General features: G+C 32.6%; 1 protein-coding gene across 2 annotated transcripts; it reads left to right on the plus strand.

The window, feature by feature from the left end:
* Positions 1–1,474: 1,474 nt before the first annotated feature.
* On the plus strand, positions 1,475–22,812 carry LOC123701646 (myrosinase 1-like). 2 transcript variants are annotated; one of them, XM_045649131.1, is made up of 11 exons: positions 1,475–1,596; positions 13,273–13,376; positions 16,934–17,081; positions 17,607–17,773; positions 18,133–18,393; positions 18,682–18,770; positions 19,329–19,476; positions 20,027–20,190; positions 20,575–20,727; positions 22,161–22,249; positions 22,554–22,812. In XM_045649131.1, the coding sequence occupies exons 1-11, from the start codon at positions 1,571–1,573 to the stop codon at positions 22,687–22,689; spliced, it is 1,485 nt and encodes a 494-aa protein (XP_045505087.1). In that variant the 5' UTR covers positions 1,475–1,570; the 3' UTR covers positions 22,690–22,812. The 2 variants fall into 2 exon arrangements, with proteins under 2 accessions (XP_045505087.1, XP_045505086.1); XM_045649130.1 differs by lacking the exon at positions 1,475–1,596 and adding an exon at positions 4,563–4,646.
* The last annotated feature ends 1,417 nt before the right edge of the window (positions 22,813–24,229 follow it).

The following is a 24,229-nucleotide window of genomic DNA, read 5'->3' on the forward strand; positions in this document are numbered from 1 at the left end:
TTAGGTAAATCTAAAGATGCAATGTTAACACTTTCCTATAAATAAATAACTATTTAATTTAATGGAACGAATGAAGTTTACAGTTATGAGTGTATTTGTTAAATGCTCATTATAATGTACATACATTTTATGTGCTTTGAATTAAATTTTAAATTATAAAAAAGGTATCAATATATTATCAATATCGATTTGTCGCCGGCAAAATTATGATATTTTTTAAATAATTTGGTTTTTAGAAAGTTTCTTACAAAAATCATTAAAATGTCCACTTCATTGGTATTTATAATATTATTATATATGTACAATAATAAAATTGTATAATGCAATAATTTTTAGTTTACAACAACGATGCACGTTTTAAATATTGTTTTCCATGAGCTACTTTTATTGTTAGATTTTACATATTATTGAGTATAAAATGCACTTTTTGGGCAGATTTTTCAATGCAAATAGAATTAGAATAAAAATAACAGAATATTTATTATTACAATTATTTGATGACATTGAAAAATCTCTTCTAGATCATTGAGATATATACATATTATGGAGACGACACCGCCTACATCACTTATGTTCCGTTCAACATACGCCATATTATGGCGTAACTGCACGCTCATTTTTTATTTGTTTTAAAGTGAAACGCATCAAATAAGCCTTCGTGTGTGTTACGATATTGCACAAATAATACGGAAAAGTGCAAACGAATAACTTTCATCGGTAAGTACCAAACTAGATAATAATTTTTAAAACTTAGCTAGAGCAAAAAATGGCGCACAGATTTTGTTCGTGATATCTCCGCCATACGTAGTATTATTATCTCAATGTTCTAGATAAGATACATACAATAATTATTGTAGTAAGTATATTATGTAAGATTTACTAGACGTTATAAGCGCTGTGAATACATTTTATAATAAATATTTAATAAAATTGTTGTTTTTTTTATTTAATCAACAGCAGTCGTATACGATCTGTCGTGTCGTCCGGTGACCGATCGTTACAGTATGCGAGCGGACGTGTCCAGTGTGGCGAGCGAGAGTGATCATATTATATTACTTGCTCTGTGGTGATCGGCTGATAATAATTTTGTGAGAAACGTCTTTCCAGTTCAAAATGGAGAAATAAACCATGCGAAGACCGCCATCCGCGCGGATGGAGTCGCGGGCGAAAACTAGTTCATAATAAATTAGAAACACGCGTCTTTCGCATAAAATTTGAAATCCCGCTTTGTGATCGTTTTTTTTTTTTCTTAAATTTATTTTTCAATTAAAATGCATTCGAATGCTATAATACTAAAATAGAATCTGTAGGAATTCATGTTTTAAAATAGTAAAATAGTAAAATAGTTAAATATATTTTTATTACGGAAGCCGAATAATTTTTGCATTCCACAAGCCACAAAGTAAACAATTTTTTAATTTGGAATAACCATTCTAAGAACCACAGACTACAAAATATAATATAGCACTTACGCTGACAATCAGTTTTCCCGCCAACTCGTTTGCATGAAGTTGTGGCGCGTGATAATTAATTTAATTTAATAAATTATGATTACGAAGTTCATATCATAATGATAAAATATATAGGTTTTGTTTGGTGAGTGTTTTTGAAATAATATAAATCGCAATTAGGATTTTAAAAAATATGCATATGTTATTTGGAAGTATTAAATGAAAATTGCAGGTAGAATTTTTATAAATTGACCTAACTAGTTAGGTACTAACTTTTAGAAATATATTTTAATTTTTATCACAAAAATAGATAAGATTAATTTATTAAGAATTTTGAAAATAGTTTTGCATTATTCTTGTTATTTTAAGTTGTTATTTGCTATGGATTAAAATTAATTATGTTTAGGTACCTACACACTACACAGCTTTTTTTTGTTTTTTTTTTGTAAGGTGTTTCTCAATGTTAGCCAGAAGGGCTTCTACATTTTAACGCGGACGCGGGGGTGAACTGAAGGTTCACCCTGGTAGCGACATGCACAAGCGCGTCCCCCCGCCACGGGGATCTCGAACCTCGGCTTGGGCTGTCGCTTGAGTGGAGGCATAGAGTACATTATTACAAACGGAGAGTGGAGGAGGCCAGAAGGGCCCTAATCGGACGGGACACTACACAGCTGTGCAAAAATTAAATACAGCGACAATAAATTTAATAATTACTGAAAGAGTTGCGTTTACCTAGTTACATCATAATAATTCATCATCAAAATAGTTTACTTTATAATATTATGTAAAATTGTAAAGTCACGGAATAGATAAAATTGGTACGTAAGTAGATAACATTTAAAACCAGTTGTTTATTATTATAATCATAATTTGATAGTCGATTTGTATACATATCTAACGGTAAAATTCATAAACACGTTTATTTTCATATACTTAGTCGAGTGGTCGAACTCGTGAGTCGCGAGATTGCAGTGTTTAGAATTTTACTGAAAAACTGACAAAATAATACCTAGGTACTCTATATTTTAATATAAATTTCTAATAACGATTCAATTATTTGATAGAAATTGTTTCCGTTTCAATGATTTCGATAACTAGCAAAGGTTTTTAATGAGATCAATAAAAATTAAAAATATGGAAATTATGATGGAAATACCAGCTGAATCCCGAGCTTCTAGTCGGCCCTATTTTTTAATACAGACTATTAATATATACAGGATGTAGTTAATAATATTGTAATACTGTGGTTCGTTATGGCCATTTTGCTCATTAGGGTACCTACTTTCGATATCAGTTTAAAGTTTTTTGATATCTGCAATAGTTACAGAATAATAGCATATGCCATGTATAGTCCATCTTCGTACCTATAAGTACCTATCCAATTCGTTACACAGAGGTGAAAAACCTAATGCCTGCGGCCGGGCTTAATAGGTTTTTACTTTTTACAATTACATATATGTATTATATTTCTGATTATATTAATTCATTGTTTATGCAATGATTTACGTAATATAAAAGTACGGAACATCGATGTTGCAAGGGCAACATGTAGGTATTTGTGATTCATAATATTATATAGGTAAAAACCTACATTTAGGGTTCCATGCCATACCTACTTTTTTACGAAGGAAAGCTGTTGTGAAGTTAGTTTTTTAATTAACTAACTAAAATAACGTAACTTTTTTAAATTTTCTAATAAACAATTATGTAGGAGCACGTTTTATTTTATCATGCATATTTATATTATCGACTCCAAACTACCTACTAACCTACTTCTATATGATTTTTACTTACGTACTTTCTACCTTAAGTACATGTAGGTACCACGTCAAATTTTTTAATAGTGGACACGTGCCACGAAACAAAATTCTTTCGATAATAATTTATATCTAATCAAATAAATATGTAGGTATGTGTAATGTGTATATATAGTAGAGCCATTTTAATAGGCAACATTTGACAGTTCAACAAAATTCTACAACGTAACCTAGTAACGACGACATAGAATAACATGATATTTCGTTTTGTTAGAACTGCACATTTGCTTAACTTTTTTCAATTACGATTACATATTTATAATAATAATGACCGATACAAGTTATTTTAAGATTTCATTTTACTGATAATCCATCCTAAACATAATAAACAATTTCTGAATTGAAGAACTGACGTCGCTACAATTTTGTGTCAATAAACCTTTTTTCTTTTTAAATACTAGAGACGTTACTCTAAAAATCGAAATCTGACATCTAGAATCGAATGCATTGATTACTTGTGAATAAAAATCATCATAAATTAATAAATTCGATTGACAAATGTTTCAAATCCGCATCGATTAATACACTTTAATCGATGTTTTTAAGCAGGTTACCTCTCTTCGAAGATAAAATTGATAGACGTCAAATGTTGCCTATTAAATTGGCTCGACTATAGTATTAATCGATGCATCAAACTGTATTCAATGTCATAGACAACAAACACATTTAATAATAATACGAATAAATGAAAAAGTTGTAGGTACCTACCTACATAAACGCCAGTTTCAAAAAACTGTTCCAAATTAATTTAAGGATACTAGGTACCTGCTCACTAAAATACTGAATAAGTAAACTCCCGGTACCGATTTGTACGACTTATTTATTGCATTAGTTCCAATTTAAATTATAGCCCCAAAAAATCACATATCTTTTTAACCGACTTCAAAAAAAGGAGGAGGTTCTCAATTCATCCGGTATGTTTATTTTTAAACGACTTCAAAAAAAAGGAGGAGGTTATCAATTCGGCCGGTATGTTTTTTTTATGTATGTACACCGATTACTCCGAGGTTTCTGAACCGATTTACGTTTTTTTTCGATGCGGAATGGTGTCGAATTGGTCCCATAAAAAATTTATTCGCGTAGGCCCAGTAGTTTTTATTTTATGAGCATTTTTGTCTGTATTTGTTTGCAAGTGCAAGTTTGAAGTCGGTTGTTTTTAACGCAGTTATCGTTTTTATATATTTATACAGAACCCTTTGTTTTTAATTAGTTCACACGTGATATACATTTTTTGAGAGAACGGCAAAAGACAGAAGGCAAACCGCTTTCCGCTTTCGTTATTTACATGCAATTTTGACGTTATCTTATGATAAGTGTTGATAAGTTACCTAAACCTTTTAGTAAGTAAAATGTTCTACCTAAAGATTGTTGTGTTATGGTGAGTTTTCTTATAGGTACCTATATAATTAGATCGGTATGGCATGGCAATAATGTTAAAATTATAAAACTTGAAAATGTAATTTCCTTTGGTAGTTAATTTCAAATTTGTAAGAGGCAAAATTGTAACAATAGAATTTTAAAATTAAACATTCATACATTAAACAAATGTAACTCAATCACACTTGATTAAACATAACATATTACATATTATATAAGTAATTTATTATCTAGGTACCTGTTGGACGATTTGAAAAACATTAAAGACTCACTATTTAGTCAATAATATAGATTTTTTCAGTCTTGACGAAAATTTTCATGCTTTATAATACTTATATAATATATACTTTTAACATAATATGTAGCTTTCATTAGTTTCACCTGTATGTTTGTATGTAACTTGTAAGCGACTCCTTTAGACTCGATTTTAACCAACTTTATACGTCGCGTACTTAGGTAGTTATAGATTTAATTCAAACTTTGTATATTTATACAATAATTTAATGAGATTCAGCATTTTTTTGAGTAGGTATGTAAACCTACCTATTAATGAAACACACTTAAAAATATCACATAACCAACCTAAAACATTACCATGGATTCACATCTTTGAACAAATATTTTTAAAAGTAGGTATTTCTATAAATATCTTAATAAATGTAACTAAGTCAGTAGTATCTTTCTCCAATATTTTAATTATGTGGTTATGTTTAAGGTTCCGGTTGTTACGACAATCTGGTGCATTGCCCTTATTAAGCTTTCTGCTTTCGTATGATTTAGATATGATTTTTGTTATTAAATTAAATTAAAATTATGGTTACTATGGTTGTGGTACTAATACTTTCTTATAAATTATAAGATCTAATTCAATTAATTAATGAATCATTATATTCAGAATGAATTATTTTAAGCGCTGTTTGCTATCGAAATGTGGTTATTCGCAAATCATTATTTTATTGTCATTAAAGTAATACTTTAAAGTATTACTGATGGGTTTTGGGCAGGAAAAAGCAAAGATTGTTAAATAAACTTAAGATTCTTTATTAGACGATGCGCATAGTACGAAGGGTAAAGACGGAAGAGAGAAATAATTATAAGATGACACATAGGTATTTGACATACACATTTTGTTTATACAAACTCTTTTCACCAACACTGGCCCTTAAACAAATGTGTAGATACATAATTATTGTACAACATTAAACAAATTTAGTTTTACAATTTAAGAATTTAACAAATTTATTGTAAACCTAAACACGTTACAAACTTATAATGCTTTTCTTTAGTAAGTGGTTTTGTTAAAATATCGGCAGTCATTTCAGAAGTACACAAATAATTCAGATTAACAATATTATCTTTTACAACTTCTCTTATAAAATGATGCCGCACATCTATATGTTTCGTACGAGCATGATACATAGGATTCTTACACAATTTTTGTGCTGATTGGTTATCATTAAAAATCGTAACAGAACAATGCCTACCTAACAATTCATACAACAGAGTTCTTATGAATAACGCTTCTTTACAAGAATCTGATAGAGCCATATATTCTGCTTCTGTGCTAGAAAGAGCGACTGTTCGCTGTTTTCTACTTTCCCACGATACAGAACAGTTCCCAATTTGAAACACAAACCCAGTGTACGACCTACGATCGACCTCACACGAAGCCCAGTCAGCATCAATATACCCATTGATGTCTAGACCACTTCTACTAAAAACAAGTTTGTAGTTTACAGTACCCTTTAAATACCGTAGTACGCGTTTCGCGGCCTTCCAATGACGCTGATCATAACAATCATTATACTGGCTCAGCATGCTTACCGCGTGCGCGATGTCTGGCCTGGAGCTAACTGAAATATAATTTAAACAACCAATTAAATTTCTATATTCCAAATTCTCCTCCTTTTTATCAGCCTTTACAAGTTTCAATCCCGATTCCATTGGAGTTTGAGCTGGCTTACAGTCAGTCATATGAAAACGGTCTAAAACATTCTTTATGTAACTAGACTGATCAAGATAGATATTATCTTGGTTTCTTGTGATGCGCATACCAAGTATATGGCTGGCTGGCCCTAAATCCTTCATTTCGAATTCTTGCATGAGTTTCTTCTTTATTTCAACTTTCATTTGTGAATTTCTGGTTGAAAATAATAATATATCGTCCACATACAACCCAATGATGACTAATTCTTCACCATTTGATTTAAAATACACGCAGGGCTCTGAGGACAGTCTTCTGAAACAAAGTTTTGTAACCAACACATGGTTTATCTTTTCATACCAAGACTTCGAAGCTTGCTTTAGGCCATAAATTGCTTTATGCAATTTATATACTTTATGCTCACAGCCTTTTACTTTATAACCTTCCGCTTGTTCCATGAAAACTTTTTCTTGCAAATCTCCATTTAGAAAAGCAGTTCTTACATCCAAATGATCGATATCCATCTGCTTTTCAGCTGCTAAAGCCAATAATATGCGAATAGTGGAATATCGAACCACTGGAGAAAAAGTTTCCTCGTAATCAATTCCATAGCGCTGTGTAAAACCTTTAGCTACCAATCTGGCTTTATACTGTTTTAGATTTCCATCAAGATCTTTCTTTTTCTTAAAAACCCACTTGCACTTAATCGGTTTTTGATCTTTAGGTGGATCAGTTAATGTCCAACATTTATTTTTAATAAATGATTGATACTCATCAGCCATTGCTTTCTTCCAGTGAACAGCTTCAGCCCCTCCTAGAGCTTCTTGAACTGTCTCTGGTTCATCTCCAATGCAGGTCAGCATTGCAGTACACGCACTGTCATATTCCGATGTATCCATCGCATCTTCAAGTGTCGATTCACCTGGAATGTAAGTGACATCGGAAGGATCAACAGAACTACTGCTGTCAGAGTCATCTAACTCAAAAATACACTGTCTTCTGGGATTAGTTACAATCTCATTTTCTTCCCCTTTTTCTGGTGATAGTGAATTTTCAGACTGTGCCACTTCAACATGAGAATCATTTGAGTTTAAATTCTCAGTCTGTAAATTATTTATCATCATGAAAAAATCACCATTTTCACATTTTTCAGTGTTTTTTGTATAGAATTTGTTTTCAAAGAAAGCAACATCCCTTGATTTAATAATTTTGCTGAGATTCTCTGGATCAATCAATCTATAACCCTTACTATTTTCACAATATCCTACAAAAATGTAAGGTTTACATTTTGAATCTAATTTCTTACGATTCTGTGTCAAGGCATAAACCACACAACCAAATATACGTAAATGGCTAAGATTCACCTTCTCATTAGTCCATTTTTTCTCTGGCGTGCTACCGTAGACTGCTTTTGTAGGGGACCGGTTCTTCAAATAAACAGCGGTATTGACCGCTTCTGCCCAGAACTGCCCATCTAAGCCTGCGTCTCGTAACATGCTACGAGCCTTCTCGACGATTGTCCTGTTGGCCCGCTCAGCAACACCGTTCTGCTGAGGCGAGTGCGGTATGGTAGTCTGGTGAATGATGCCGTTATCCTTCAAATATTCCTGGAATATAGAATTGACATATTCGCCTCCATTATCCGTCCTCAACAATTTTATTTTTCTATTGGTTTGGTTCTCCACCATTGCCTTGAAATGTTTGAAGTTATCGAAAACTTCACTCTTATTTTTCCGAAAATAAATCCATGTTTTCCTACTACAATCATCAATAAACGTGAGGAAGTAACTAGCACCACCGAAAGATTTCACTGGCATAGGCCCGCATAAATCACTGTGTACAACACCTAACAGTTCATTTGACCTACTTTGTGCCTTCTTCGGAAAAGGTAATTTGCTAAGCTTCCCCTTAACACAAGCTTCACATTGACTGAACTGTGATTTATCATAAGTAATACCACTAGCCATACCTTTCATTAACAAATGCATACTCCTCATATTGAGATGTCCTAGTCTCCTGTGCCATGTCTCCTGCGTAACAGAGTTAGCAGCCGCCTGGAAACTCAGCTCAGTTTCTTTCTTACAGCTCTCAGATGCTTTCTTCTGCACTAAATCTTGAGCTTCTGTATTTACCTTGGTAGTCGCAGATTCTACACTATTCCCTGAAAACATAGAACAGCCACCACATCCTACCACACACAGATCACGCTCTCTAACAGATTCTGCAGTTTCTAATTGATAAACACCATTTTTATGTACAGCTGTAGCTGCTAGCTTTTTACCATAGAATATATTACAACATTTTTCATTAAAAATAACTCTAAAACCCTTCCTAGTTAACGCACTGACTGACAACAAGTTTGTAGCTAAATTCGGTACATGATAAACTTCACTGATTGTTTTGATGCCTAATTTCAAATTTACTTTTACATCACCACGACCAGCAGTAAATAGTTTTTCACCATTAGCCACCTTGACTTCAGACACATAACCAGGAACAAAGTTATTTAGTATATTCCTGTCATGACACATATGACTACTCGCACCAGAGTCTATTAACCATATATCATTCTGCACACAAGCTGATAATGCTGTCAATAGTAACTGGTTTGTTGAGCTCTCCGCCTTAACTGGTTTCACAGATTTACAGTTCCTCGAGAAGTGACCAAGCTTCTTGCACTTAAAGCATTTGATTTTCTTACGTGCCGCCACCAAAGCTGTTGAACTCGTGTCACCTTTTTCATCACGTCGTTGCTTCTCCTGCATGAGCTTCGCTTTGACCACTTCACTCGACAACTTGATATAAGAATTTTCAAGTGCCATTATGAGTGGATCAAAGTCTTGAGACAAGCCACTCAGTAAGAGAACTGCAACGAAATCATCTTCCAGAGGTGAACCAATATCGTTCAGCTGTTGACTTAGGTCGCTAATCTTCGCAACGTAAGCTTCCATGCTTTCACATTCGCATAATTTTGTTGCAAACAAAAGACGAAGCAAACTCAGTCTCCTTGACAACCCCTTGTCTTCGTACGCCTTTTGCAAATTAATCCATGCATCCCGCGCCGTCTCTGCGTTCCTTACATGCGTAAAAACCGAGGGCTTTACTGACAAACAGATCTTAGCAAGAGCTTTCTGAGATCTCTTCATATGAGCCGCATCTTTGACATCTTCAGTTTTATCTTCCGAAACGACGTCCCATAAGTCCTCGTGAATGAGTAGCATTTTCAGTTGGAACTTCCAATTACTGTAGTTTTCTATGCCGCTCAACTTCTCCACAGGAGTTAAAGTCAAAACCGATGTCGATGTCGCCATTTTTACATGTATCGACGGGCGTTTTAGTTTATTTATAAAATTACTTTTATTCTGCCAAAACTCAAAAATATACAGAGCAAAGATAACGTCCTGGGCCCATAACCTGATGGGTTTTGGGCAGGAAAAAGCAAAGATTGTTAAATAAACTTAATGGTGGCAGTACACATGGGGCCAACGTGTTGGGCCAACGGGTTGGGCCAACGTGTAGAGAGCTACTTGGCGGTATGTTGGCTTCATTAGTGTAGTTGGCGCCAATATTGGCAGGCCATCCGAATGTTGTCGGTTTTTTGTGCACACTTCAAAGGATCTTGGCGCGCTCCGCAAACAGCGTTCACACGTTGGTGTCTTCTTCAGTTTGTTGTTACTCATCAGCGGAGACAGTATCGTTGCGCGTCAATGAAATTTACGTTTCCATGTTCCGATAGCGATGGCGGCGCCGATGTGGACAAGCAATGAGGTTTTACAATTCGTAGAATTGTATCGACATGAATGAATAATTTGGAATCCACGGCATGAACTACACAAAAATAAAAACCATATGACTCAATAAATGAGATGTTTTATTTTCTATTTATTATATTATTCTAGATGTTTTTCATAACTCACTTTCATACATTTTCGATAAAAAATGAATATATTTATAAAATGAGTAAAATAGTATGAAACAGTTAAGTACTTGTTCTTAAAAATTAAATAACAATATACAATGAGCATGATTTTGATCAAATTGTGCTTTAGGTATTACATAAATAATATTATCAAATATCACCAATCAATACATCCGTCCGTACTCTTTAAGTTTCGTTTTATAGTTAAATTAAATTTAAAATGTACAAATTTTAAACATTTGAAAAAATCTAAACATATTTTTTTAATAATGTTTTATTTGTACAGAAATAAAAAAAGGAAAATAGAGATTGGAAAATGGTATCATCATAGACAGCAGAGTACACTCAATGTTATTGGTGCACATGTACGTAATAATTAAACGCACTGTATAAATAAATTGCCGCGGCTGCAAGAACTTCTACGGACTACGTCCATCTTTGAAGCGCCAATGCAGAATGATCAGTACGCCAATGTGTGAACAGAAATCTTGAATCCTTCATTTTTACCCAACACGTTGGCCCAACGCCTTGGCCCCATGTGTACTGCCGCTATAAGATTCTTTATTAGACGATGCGCATAGTACGAAGGGTAAAGACGGAAGAGAGAAATTATAAGATGACACATAGGTATTTGACATACACATTTGTTTATACAAACTCTTTTCACCAACAATTACTTATTTCAACTGCTATTCTTATTTATTCACATGCGTTGAATCCGAAAAACAAGAGACAAACATGCGTAGTTACTTTAATTTTAGTTTATAGCAAAATTGGTAAAATAAATAAGATAGATAATATTATAAAGCTGAAGAGTTTGTTTGTTTGTTTGTTTGAACGCGCTAATCTCGGGAACTACTGGTCCGATTTGAAAAATTCTTTCGGTGTTAGATAGCTCATTTATCGAGAAAGGCTATAAGGCTATATATCATCACGCTACGACCAACGGGACGGGAGCCACGGGGGTGAAACCGCGCGGAGCAGCTAGTAAGATATTATATTACTTAACTATATTTCCGAGCACAGTGTATATATAGATCACGTAGTGATGCTAATCCATTTAAATTGGCCACAAATTTTTCAAGTACAAAAAAAGGTCGAGAACAAAGTTGTCCAATATAATGAAATTCTTATATTAAGTATTTTAAAATGTAGTAGTTAATCATTTTGCAAACATTTTCAAAGACCTACAAGGTATTAAAGATCAAAATCAGCCTCTGAGATAAAATATTGACAGCTATTTTCGGAGCAGATACATCCTTATGTTTTTGATATTGCACCGTTAAATTTAATAAGATACATATTTCTTATTATAAAAAAATGTGCATCGACCTTGATCCTTTGTACAATTTCAAGACGAATAATGTGTTTATCTTGTCGCAAAAGGAGTTATTTTCGTAATAAATAATCTATCGAGTATTGATAGGTACTTACCACAATTATTCGTATTGGCAAATATCGCGTTTGTATTAGGTATGTTATAATTTATATTGTTAATTAAATGATATGATAATAAAATTTAACAAACTGGAAACAAACTCTTCAGTTAGTAGGTCTATACCTACTTGCTTGCTTGAAGGCGCTAATCTCAGGAACTACGGGTTTGATTTGAAAATTATTTCACTGTTTGATAGTCCATTTAGCTATATATCATCACGCTGACCAAAAGGAGCGGAGCAATGCGGGTAAAACCGCGGGGATAAATGCATTCGTAAACTACCCACTAAATAGGATTTCGCGGTATCTCTATATTCATTGTTCAAAAATTATTTACCTACTTAAATTACTGAGGTAACAAAACTCTAATCCAGTGATGATAATACATTATTTATTTTATCAAATTGTCTTTGATTCGACTATATTTAGATTCTGATTAGATAGAAAACTGACGAATTGTTATCCCCATAATATAATGCTGTAGTATGCAGTAGATTTGTCTTATTGTTTTTATTAAAGTGAAACTTTTATTACATCGTCTCAAACTTGTTGGTCTGTGTAGCGCATGTCGCGTGACGCACGATACGTACGATAATTATCGTAAAAAAACGATAATTTTTAGTTAAATGTCTATAGTGTGAAAATAAGTTTCACTTTTACCGTGGTTTCATAAAACCACACAACATTTTTTCTTCTTGTGTGCGAAATCTCAAAGTAAAGCTAATTCAATCTTTATATGTAGATAGGCATTTGTGGAGATCTAATTATAAACATAACTACATACATATTTAATAATCTGTGGTATAAATGTTGTATTTTCATAAAAATATTGTTGTTAGAGACGCTTATGTAATAATAAAGATGTTATATTTATTTAATTCAAGTAATCTTGATAGTGGAGGATTGCAAAGTGTTGTCATCTGCTATTATGGAAAAAAAATAATTATATTATTGATGTAACTAACTACAATAGCTTTAGTTGTTTTTATAATTTTTTTTTTTAATTTTCTATGATCATGACATCATTACTTTTTAGTTCTGGATAGTCACATGACATCAGGCACGTGTTAGAGTACCTATTTTTCGAATATCAACAAAATAAAAAATACATTAAATAAATACTTAAAATAAATGCGTATTTGACTAATTTTATATTAGCTACAAGTACTTAAGAAATGCGTCATCAAAATCTTTAAATTAAACGTTAATTATAGAAAATACCGGCATGAAGAATAACCAAATAATAAAAAAATAACGTAGCTATAACGATAAAATGAGTCCTTGATTATATTTCAATATAACTACTTTTAATTTAATAGTTTCAATATTTATGTTTGTATATTTCAGTGTGCTAGTCGTGTTGGCGGGAGCGGAGCGGCGATTTCCTGATGGGTTTAAATTCGGCGCAGCCACCGCGGCTTATCAAGTTGAAGGCGCTTGGAATGTTAGCGGTAAATGCAATAAGCGATAAAAATACATAATAAAATTCTTCATTTTTGCCTTCATAAATCAGTCACATTTTCGTTGTGAAGGACTAGGTAGTGTCTGAAATAGGTCGTATAAAATATATCGATCTATAGGTAGGTAGTTACTTAATATTACAAAAAAGAATGATCATTTGTCTGTTAACATTTAATCCGAGGAACTCGAACGATTTCCTTCTTTCTTTCATTAAGTTTTGAGGGAATGTAAATTAAATCCTGCAAAAGTATGTTTCAGGATGAGTTGATGAATTATGTGTACTTGTATATAGATATGTTTATAATATTATGAATGGACGTGATAATTTATAATATTATTTGTCACGTATAGATCACTAGCACAATATACAGATACATACAGTAAGGAAACTTCATACAAAATGTTCGAAATGGCTCCCCCCCATAAAGCGTGTTTTTGAGGGTATTGAGGGGGATCGATAGTAGCGGGTGACACATCCACAGATTTTGAATATAGTATGGAAAAAAGTTTAAAGTGATGTCATTTCACATTAAATAAATATCGATTGTTTCAGTTTGTAGCCCTTTCAATAAATATATATCTGTATCGTATCTGACTACCAGTTAAAAAGAGACTATTTTTTAATTTCTATAGATATGGCAGTATGAGTTTTAAATTATGTTGACATATTTTCTACCAAAATAATAGCTACAAATAGTACCTATTAGGAGTCCAGTCTGTTTAAAGACCGCATCTATTTTTTACGCAATCTAGAAGCACGAAAATCTAAAAAATGGAAACCTTAAAAAATCTTGTTTAAATTTATATGCATAATTACGTAAATATTAGGGAAGAAAAAGATAGATATTATAATAATTATTGTATTTTTATCGATACGTGACTTTACCACTTTGTCAAGCACTAAGCCTGTCAAACTATTTTCTTTTTCATCCTAAAACAAAAAGGTTATATAAAAGGAGGTTCTATGTTCGTATAATAATAATTTTAATTTATTTTTGCATATTTTGTGTTTTTTAATTTAATTTAATTTATCGTTTTAAAAATAATTTAGTAGGTATACCTACATACAAGTATTGTTAATTCTGGTTTAAAATAATTATTGAATACTTATATGTATCATACAAATATCAAGCATTATAAATAATTTAGGTAGGTACCTACATTAAAATAGCCTTCAGCGTCCAAAAAAGACAAGATTTCCAAATATAGCACTGAAAAAAACGTACCTATTTACTTTTACAAGGTATATATTTTATTGAGATTGTTTCTTCTTGTAAATTCATATTTAGGCTACACCATTTTTTAATTTTAACGGGTTTTAATCTCAAAATTACCACAAAGTCAACTGTGAAAAAAAGCAAACAGAAATATACAGGCCGAATTGATAACCTCCTCCATTTTTGAAGTCGGTTAAATATCAAAAAGGTAACAGCCCTATATCTATACATCATAATTTCATCGCAGGGGCTCAGTTTCCTAACTGTATGTACGTAGTATATATCTGTCAACTGTGTCACTAGCTTTCCACCCGCGGCATCGCCCGCGCAGTCAAAGAAAAACCCGCATAGTTCCCTTTCCCGTGGGATTTCCGGGATAAAACCTATCCTATGATTCCTTTGTCCTTTCTCGGGTATCAGAATATCTCTATACCCAATTTCATGCAAATTGTTTCAGTAGTTAAGGCGTGATTGAGTAACAGACAGACAGAGTTACTTTCGCATTTATAATATTAGTATGGATTTATCTTCCTAACCGTTGAATGGATTTTCATTTACATGATATAAGATATCGATAGATTTGTCTTGATAATGTGATATGACAAAAATGCGATGACAAAGCACAAAAAAAAAAATGTTGTGACTCTTGTTCGTAAATATTTTCATAATCATTATCTTTTCGCCCGTGGCTTCGACGCATTGTCAAATGGAAACCTCCACAATTCGTTATCGTGGCATTTACGGGATAAAACCTATTCTATGTCCTATTACAGATCTCTATAATATTATGAACCAAATTCAATGATTTAGGCGTAAAGAAGAGACAGACAGACAGAGTTTCTGTTGCATTTATAATATTAGTTGGGATTGAATCTGTAGACTGTTGGTAAGGTAAAGGTTAAAATTCGTGTTTGTTATCAAATATATTTATATAACTATAAACTTCGTTTGACATAAAATATATTCATTGTATTTGCCTCATTATTCTCCTAGTTATACCGATAAGGTTACCCATAATTAAATTTACTTTTAAATATTGACGGTACAAAGTAGTTTAGCTCATACAAGTTATCTTAACCTTAAACGAGGTTAGATTTCGATTACATTAATTAGTAATTACAATAATTACTGTCAACGTTTGATAAGTTGTTTAAATAATGCTTAGAAATAAGAATAAATGAAAGTTTTGTTTTCCTAGGAATAAATTAAAAATTTTCCTTTGTTTTGTTTTATTGCTATTAATTTCCTTATTATGTTCAGAAGGATAAGATCAAGGTGGTCTTTGATTTTTTTATGATAGAATAAATTTATGTCAGAATTAAAGAGCAGTCAGGATTATAAAATACTAGTTATGCCCTGCGGTTTTAACCACATTGCTTCGTTAAAAATGGGCCTTAGTTATCTGGGTATGGGCTATCTAACACTGAAAGAATTTTTTAAACAAACACACTCTTCAACTTTATTAGTATAGATGTAGAACGGAATAGGCTTTTCTCGGAATATTATTGTTCATAGGGCTCCATTATATCGATGCTTTACCTTAAAATATAATCACTATAATATTACACAAAGTCGCATTCTCTGTCCCTATGTACGCTTATATCTTTAAAATTACGCAACAGATTTTGATGCGGTTTTTTAATAGATAGAGTAATTATTCTGGATGAAGTTTTTAGTATATAATTTATTAGGTTTTACAAAGCGAGTGAAGCTACGGGCGGAAATCTAGGAACTAATAATTCAGTCGGTTGTTGCTAACGGCGCTAACGCACGCATTCACGCGCTACGCTGCGTAGTGCGTCACAACTCACGGTGCGCCTAAATCGCCGTAGGTCTACACATTTATGAGCATTTATGTTGTCACTGGTTGTGTGGTCATTGGAGACATTGGTTATTGCTTATTACATGCAGTTGGATCGGTTGCACACTTTTAAAATATGATTCGTATAAAATATTGATCTAATTTCTTTGATATTGCACCCTAACTTTTGTAATGTTTATTGTTTTCATATACCTCAAACTTCTATGTAGTGTATTTCAGGCACCTGTTTCTAAATTCCGAACATTATTATCTACGTTTATTTTAGTATAATAAAATTAGGTAACTACTAAATTACTAATGCTGTGAGGAGTGAATAAAGCAGATGATTATTCCTATATATGAATGAAGCAGTCAATCCTTAATTAATGTGTGTAATTTAAGGATTGTGTGTATTTTTTTGAATTGGAATTGTTAATCGTCTTAAACATTTGCAAAATTGTAATTTTAATGACATTAATATGGATACTGTGTCTTAAGATTTATTTATTTTCTATTCTCTAACTTTCAGATAAATCACCAAGCGTATGGGACATATTCACCCATGACCAACCACACGCGATAGCCGATGGTTCGAGTGGTGACGTTGCGTGCGATTCATATAACAAGTGGCGGGAGGATATAGAGCTGGCTGCCGAATTGGGATTGCATTTCTATCGGTACGATATTTTGTCGTGTTGTGTAAGGAGTATGAAATTAAGTATATAATATAAGGCCCTATTCGCATGATATTTTATCGTGATGTGTACGTGGTCCTTATAGAACTGATAAATCAATTTTGTTAGGTACGAGATATATACTAATCAACAACTATAATTATGTATACGTATGAAACGTTCAACTTATTTTACCGTATTGATTATACAGCCACATATTTATACAGTACAAAATAAATTGTTTTATGTTTTCTAATGCAGTGAATATTTCTTAAAAGAACATTCCTTTGTTTAGTGAGGCAAATTTTACTTACTTTAATTACGTTACAGAAATAAGAAAGAAGCTAGGCACGTAACTATTTAAGTTATACGCTTTTCTAATTACTGAATTGGCTGAATGCATTATCTGAATAAAACTACAAATGTTAGTCTGTACAATTTTATTTATTGAAATTACCATTTCTACAAAACTACTCAATATCAACGGAAGACATCCCTGTCCATTGTCTTACAGTTCATTTTTTCCAGATTATCAATATCCTGGCCACGATTGCTGCCAAATGGTTTTACCAATATTATAAGTGAAGATGGCACGAGGTACTACAATGATCTTATTGATGGATTACTGGAGAAGGGAATCGAACCTGTCGTCACATTGTACCATTGGGATCTGCCACAGAACTTACAGGATTTAGGTATTTGTTTGGAATTAATACGCTTGATAGATCTTTGAAAAGTATTTAAAACGTCTCATCAAAATTTTGTTTGGGTATAATTGATTTGCTTATTAACGTTAAAGCTTAATTTAGTTAGAACACAAAAGCTTAAATAAGATACAATTTTGATTTTGACTCACTTGACGATTTGAATAATTTACGAAAATTCATTTCAATTCACGAAATACGTCGTAGTTCAGGCGTTCCTAAATCTTGGATAGGTAACTATAACGTTTTCTTATAATATTTTCAGTCACCAAATAATTATTAAAGAATATAATCACAAAATGAAAAGAAATAGGCCCATATATTAAAAACTTATTATTCCTTTATTCCAGGTGGCTGGACGAACCCCCTTATCGTGGGTTGGTTCAAAGACTACGCAAGAATTGTGTACACTCTCTTTGGAGATCGAGTCAAAACCTGGATAACAATCAACGAACCCATAGTTATATGTGAAGTGGTATATACCATGGGTACATTCGCCCCTGGTATATCTAGTCCTGGTATTGGCAATTATTTGTGTGGAAAGAATATTTTAATGGCTCATGCTGCTGCCTGGAGAGTATATGATGAAGAGTTTAAGCCGAAATATCATGGTACAGAAACTGTTTTTTTTAATATTCGATGTTATAAATTGGTTTGTATCAACCCGTATAGGTTTATTTGCGTCAACAATACCTTTTTAATATTGAAAACAATGAGTAGACATTTTTAGATATTTCATTTTTATAATATTTTGTAAAAGATTTTCCCATAACAATGTGAAAAAAATATATTGGTATTTGGTATTATTTTCAATATGTTGCATATTTTTAGATTTTATTATTTATCACTTAAGTCATAGCTACAAATAATAAAAATGGTATATAAATTTATCCTTTAAGGTAAAGTATCCTTAACAAACCAAATATTTTGGATGGAGCCATATTCCGAGGAGTTTATAGAAGAAGCCGAATTTACAATGCAGTACGCAGTAAGTATTTTTCTATTTACACGACGAACGACTAACGCATGACAAGCGATAGACGCGACGTTGCCGCTCCGTAGACGCAGTTTTTGTGAATGCTTGCATCCTGCGTTTCTACGCATGCATTCGTATTATAATCTTCAACTGATGAAACGTGGGCATGACATTTGTATTCCATTATTTTTATATTATATTCTTTTTCTCGAGGGTTTTTGTTATACATATAACATTACTATACGACATAATATATAACACTAGTGGTCCGCCCCGGCTTCGCCCGTGGTACATATTTCGTAATAAAAGGTAGCCTATGTCCTTTCTCGGGTATCAAAATATCTCCATACCAAATTTCATGCAAATTGGTTCAGTAGTTTAGGCGTGATTGAGTAACAGACAGACAGACAGAGTTACTTTCGCATTTATAATATAAGTATGGATTACAACAGTAATATATGACAAAAAAGCATGAATGGTGTACAAATAGCGTTGATATTTTTAAAATAATCTTAAACACAGAGACAAGAACGTAGACGGTGAGTAAAACGAGATTTTATTATATTACAGGCAGGGTTTTATTCTCACGCTATTTATACGAAGGAGGGAGGTTGGCCGCCAACTTTTGAGAAATATATCGCGGAAAAGAGCAAGAGGGAGGGATACCCTAGATCCAGGTTACCTCCTTTTACGGAAGAAGAGAAAGAGTTTGTTAAAGGTAAGATATGTTTAAAAGATTTCAATCTTATTATTCACCCAAACAATTGATGCAATAAAAGTACAAGGTGTAATTTTAACAGATTTTAGTACGGTTCGGTTCTCGAGTGTATTTAGCGAATGTTTTGAAATCATGGCTTTTCTTACTTTTCAAAAGAGTAAAATTTTCTATCCACAATATTAAGGGTATTTAGTATTTACTTTCCCGGCACGTGTCATTACAATTTTCCAGCTAATACAAAAATATTTCAGGACAATTTTCTCACACGGCACAATATGTTCTTATACTTAAGCTTTCGCTTGTCTTATGGAAACTAGATGGCTGATAAATACACATAATATATAATTTTAAATAAATACTCACATAGATAATTAAAAACCAGACACAGAGCAAACATATATGTTCATCACACAAATAATATTTGCCCTGGGTGGGAATGGAACCCACACCCTCTTGCTTGGAAGGCAGGGTCACTACCAACTAAGCTAACCGGTCAGTCTATATATGTATATATATAGTTTTTGTTTAAAATGAATAACAACACACGCAGGCACACACGACTTCTACGCAGTGAACCACTACACGAGCCGGTTGGCTCGCTCGCTGCAGCCGGGCGAGACGGCCGGCTTGTGGCCGATGTTCGGTGCGGGGGAGATAGATGTATTTCTTGATGTACATCCCGATTGGCCACAAGCAGCTAATAGCTGGTTTTTCGTGAGTGTAGACGATATTTATACCTAGTTTTCCGCTCATTGTCTTAAACATAATAAATTATCCGTTGCTTAGTTTTAAAGATTTAAGTAGAGAAAGGGACTTTGTTTTAACCTATATAGTAATAATAATTAAAGTATTTTTCATGTGTTAACTTTCTAGCTGAATAATTAAGATGTCATTATCTAAATTAGGCTATAATTTAACAATTTGACGAGTCATTTTTGAAGCTATATAATTAAACAATTTGACATGTCACTTTTGCAGCCAAAGACTTATTAAAACAATTTTATGTTACTTTTTTGCAGCTAAATATCTAATAAAATTATTTGACGAATTATTATGTTATTAAACAATTCCACATATTTTCTTTCTAACACATTTCAGGTAAACCCTCCAGGTCTACGCAAATTGCTAGTCTGGTTGAAGAAAAACTACGGTGACTTGGAATACATGATCATTGAGAACGGTTATTCTACACGTGAAGGAGATATCAATGATTCTAAAAGAATACAGTATTATCAAGACCATTTAGAACAAGTAAGTCTTAATACAATGACTTTGTATTAATTGTAAACACATCATATTACATACAAACTTGTTTAGTCTATATCCAATTTTGATTTTTATAATTAACAAAGTGAAGCTACATTTTGATATGGTTGAAAATTATCACTTACCCCACCACAAGAGAGAAATTATCGGGTATATTCCGATAGGTTCGTTGCAAACAAATGAAGGAGTCAAGCTTAGAGTCAAGTTTTTAGTCATGGCTAAAAAATCACGAGCGCGAAGCGCGAGTGATTTTTCCTGAAAAACTTGACGACTTTATTTGTTTGCAAGGAACCTTGAGGGAAATGCCAGATAATTTTGAAGCTCGTGTGGTATTCGGGGGATTATTTTTCCGTCCCAAATGTCGGCCAATAATTTCACAATTGAATTCAACCTGTCAGTTTGACATCAACGACCAGAGAAAATTTTCAAAAAATTATCAGTATAATACCATGTAGGTTGTACCACGTGACGTCGAATGGTGCAATTCTATTGGTCGATATTTGGGTCGGAAAAATAATCACAAATAACCACAAATCCAAAAAATATGTTATATGACAAAACAAGAAAAGCAAAATATTAAATTTTTAAACTTTATTGTAAATAGACATACATATACATATTTTTTTCTATAAACGGAGATTTACAAGCAACGATAAAGCGCATTGCGTAACGCGATCAATGCGGTTGTAGGAAACGCTGTCGCGTTTTTCCACATGTGACTTACAAAATATATAGTTTATAGCGTGTGGTATTATAATCTATATTCTATACTAGCTTTCCGCCTGCGGCTTCGCTCGCGTTTTGAAAGAAAAACCCGCATAGTTCCCGTTCCCGTGGGATTTCCGGGATAAAACCTATCCTATGTTACTCGTGGATAATGTAGCTTTCGAATGGTGAAAGAATTTTTAAAATCGGTCCAGTAGTTTATGAGCCCATTCATTACAATCAAACAAACAAACAAAGTTTTCCTCTTTATAATATTAGTGTAGACATATATTTAAAAGTGAAGAGTTTGTTTGTTTAGTTGAATGGTCTAATCTGAGGAACAGTACTTCTATTTTATATTTTCTGGTTTGATGAAATATTTTTTTAGTGTTAGATAGTCAATTTATCGATGAAGACTATATTAAGTCATCTGGCAAAGACCAATAGGAGCGTAGCAATGCGGGCAAAACCGCGTGGCACAGTAGTATATTAACTTATGTAGCATAAAGTTTAAATGGCCTTATAGGAGGCCCGTGTTTATGCCCAGCAGTGGGAATGTATATAAGGGCTGTGGGGCTGATGATGAAGTTGATGATGATGAGTCGTAGTTTTAAGTAATTTCAGATCTTTTAACTGTAACTAAATTATTGCCTGATATAAATATTACTTTAAAATGTTATTCAAACGATTTTTAAGTAAACTTCGGTTTCCAGGTGTTGCTTGCGATACAGGACGGTGTGAATGTAACAAGATATACAGCATGGACTCTGTTCGATAACTTTGAATGGACTGATGGTTACACGTAAGTTATTTTGTGTAAATTCTAAAAAATATAATATGATTTTAAGTTTTAACTTAAAGTTAGGTTCGCAGTGATCCTTGAAAACTTATATAGAAAATCTATTAGATTTTATAATGGGAATCTTCTTTTTAAAATAACTAATACCACGGCAACAATACACAAAAAATAAATAAAATGTTAAATCAAATAACCAAAAGGCTGCCTTATAGCCAGATACCGATCTCTTCCAGACCACGTTAAGTATGATAATATTATAAGAGAGTAAAGATAATGTTATAAAAATAGTTTTTTTCTTAATTTCCAGGTCTAAATTTGGTTTAATCGATGTGGACTTCAACGATCCTTCCCGGAAGCGAACACTACGCAACTCTGCCCGGTTTTACGCAAATATAATTAAAACGCACTCATTGGACGATATTAATACTATAAATAAGATTTAATAGTAAATATTAATATATTATGAGTATTATATTTTAAGTGTTTGTTATTAGTTAAGTGTTGAATAAAATTTTGTTTATTTTCAGTTGTTGTTTTTCTTGAATTAAAATTGCGATACATTGACATTGCCTTTCTTTTATTAACCCATTGACCACCGAGCCACAGTTGACAGATATGTACTACGTACATACAGTTAGGAAACTAAGCCCCTGCGATGAAATTATGACGTATAGCTATAGGGCTGTTACCTTTTTGATATTTAACCGACTTCAAAAATGGAGGAGGTTATCAATTCGGCCTGTATATTTCTGTTTGCTTTTTTTCACAGTTGACTTTGTGGTAATTTTGAGATTAAAACCCGTTAAAATTAAAAAATGGTGTAGCCTAAATATGAATTTACAAGAAGAAACAATCTCAATAAAATATATACCTTGTAAAAGTAAATAGGTACGTTTTTTTCAGTGCTATATTTCGAAATCTTGTCTTTTTTGGACGCCGAAGGCTATTTTAATGTAGGTACCTACCTAAATTATTTATAATGCTTGATATTTGTATGATACATATAAGTATTCAATAATTATTTTAAACCAGAATTAACAATACTTGCATGTAGGTATACCTACTAAATTATTTTTAAAACGATAAATTAAATTAAATTAAAAAACACAAAATATGCAAAAATAAATTAAAATTATTATTATACGAACATAGAACCTCCTTTTATATAACCTTTTTGTTTTAGGATGAAAAAGAAAATAGTTTGACAGGCTTAGTGCTTGACAAAGTGGTAAAGTCACGTATCGATAAAAATACAATAATTATTATAATATCTATCTTTTTCTTCCCTAATATTTACGTAATTATGCACATAAATTTAAACAAGATTTTTTAAGGTTTCCATTTTTTAGATTTTCGTGCTCTTCTAGATTGCGTAAAAAATAGATGCGGTCTTTAAACAGACTGGACTCCTAATAGGTACTATTTGTAGCTATCATTTTGGTAGAAAATATGTCAACATAATTTAAAACTCATACTGCCATATCTATAGAAATTAAAAAATAGTCTCTTTTTAACTTGTAGTCAGATACGATACAGATATATATTTATTGAAAGGGCTACAAACTGAAACAATCGATATTTATTTAATGTGAAATGACATCACTTTAAACTTTTTTCCATACTATATTCAAAATCTGTGGATGTGTCACCCGCTACTATCGATCCCCCTCAATACCCTCGAAAACACGCTTTATGGGGTGGGGAGCCATTTCGAACATTTTGTATGAAGTTTCCTTACTGTATGTATCTGTATATTGTGACCGAGCGGCCCGATCGGGAATAGACACAATATGACAATAGATTTTCTATTGTGTCTGTGATTCCGGGGGCTGAGGCATTAAATTGCATTTAACTATGATCCCATTATAAGTGTACTTTTATAATAAAAAATTTACCGCCTTCATCCCTTGCACCTTCAATTTGATAGGCAGACGTACTTACTTCAAAATCGTCAGGAAAGCGATCACTGACTGCATTACAAGT

Source organism: Colias croceus, chromosome 22 (genome assembly GCF_905220415.1).
Source record: "Colias croceus chromosome 22, ilColCroc2.1".
In the NCBI taxonomy this organism is placed as follows: Eukaryota; Metazoa; Arthropoda; class Insecta; order Lepidoptera; family Pieridae; genus Colias; species Colias croceus.

Bases quoted from the DNA above. Each gene is read 5' to 3' on its own strand.
- LOC123701646 (XM_045649130.1), top strand. From the start codon at position 4,618: ATGTTCTACCTAAAGATTGTTGTGTTATG. The intron at 4,647-13,272 runs GTGAGTTTTCTT...TGTATATTTCAG, and splicing joins CTAAAGATTGTTGTGTTATG to TGTGCTAGTCGTGTTGGCGG. The intron at 17,082-17,606 runs GTACGATATTTT...CATTTTTTCCAG, and splicing joins TTGGGATTGCATTTCTATCG to ATTATCAATATCCTGGCCAC.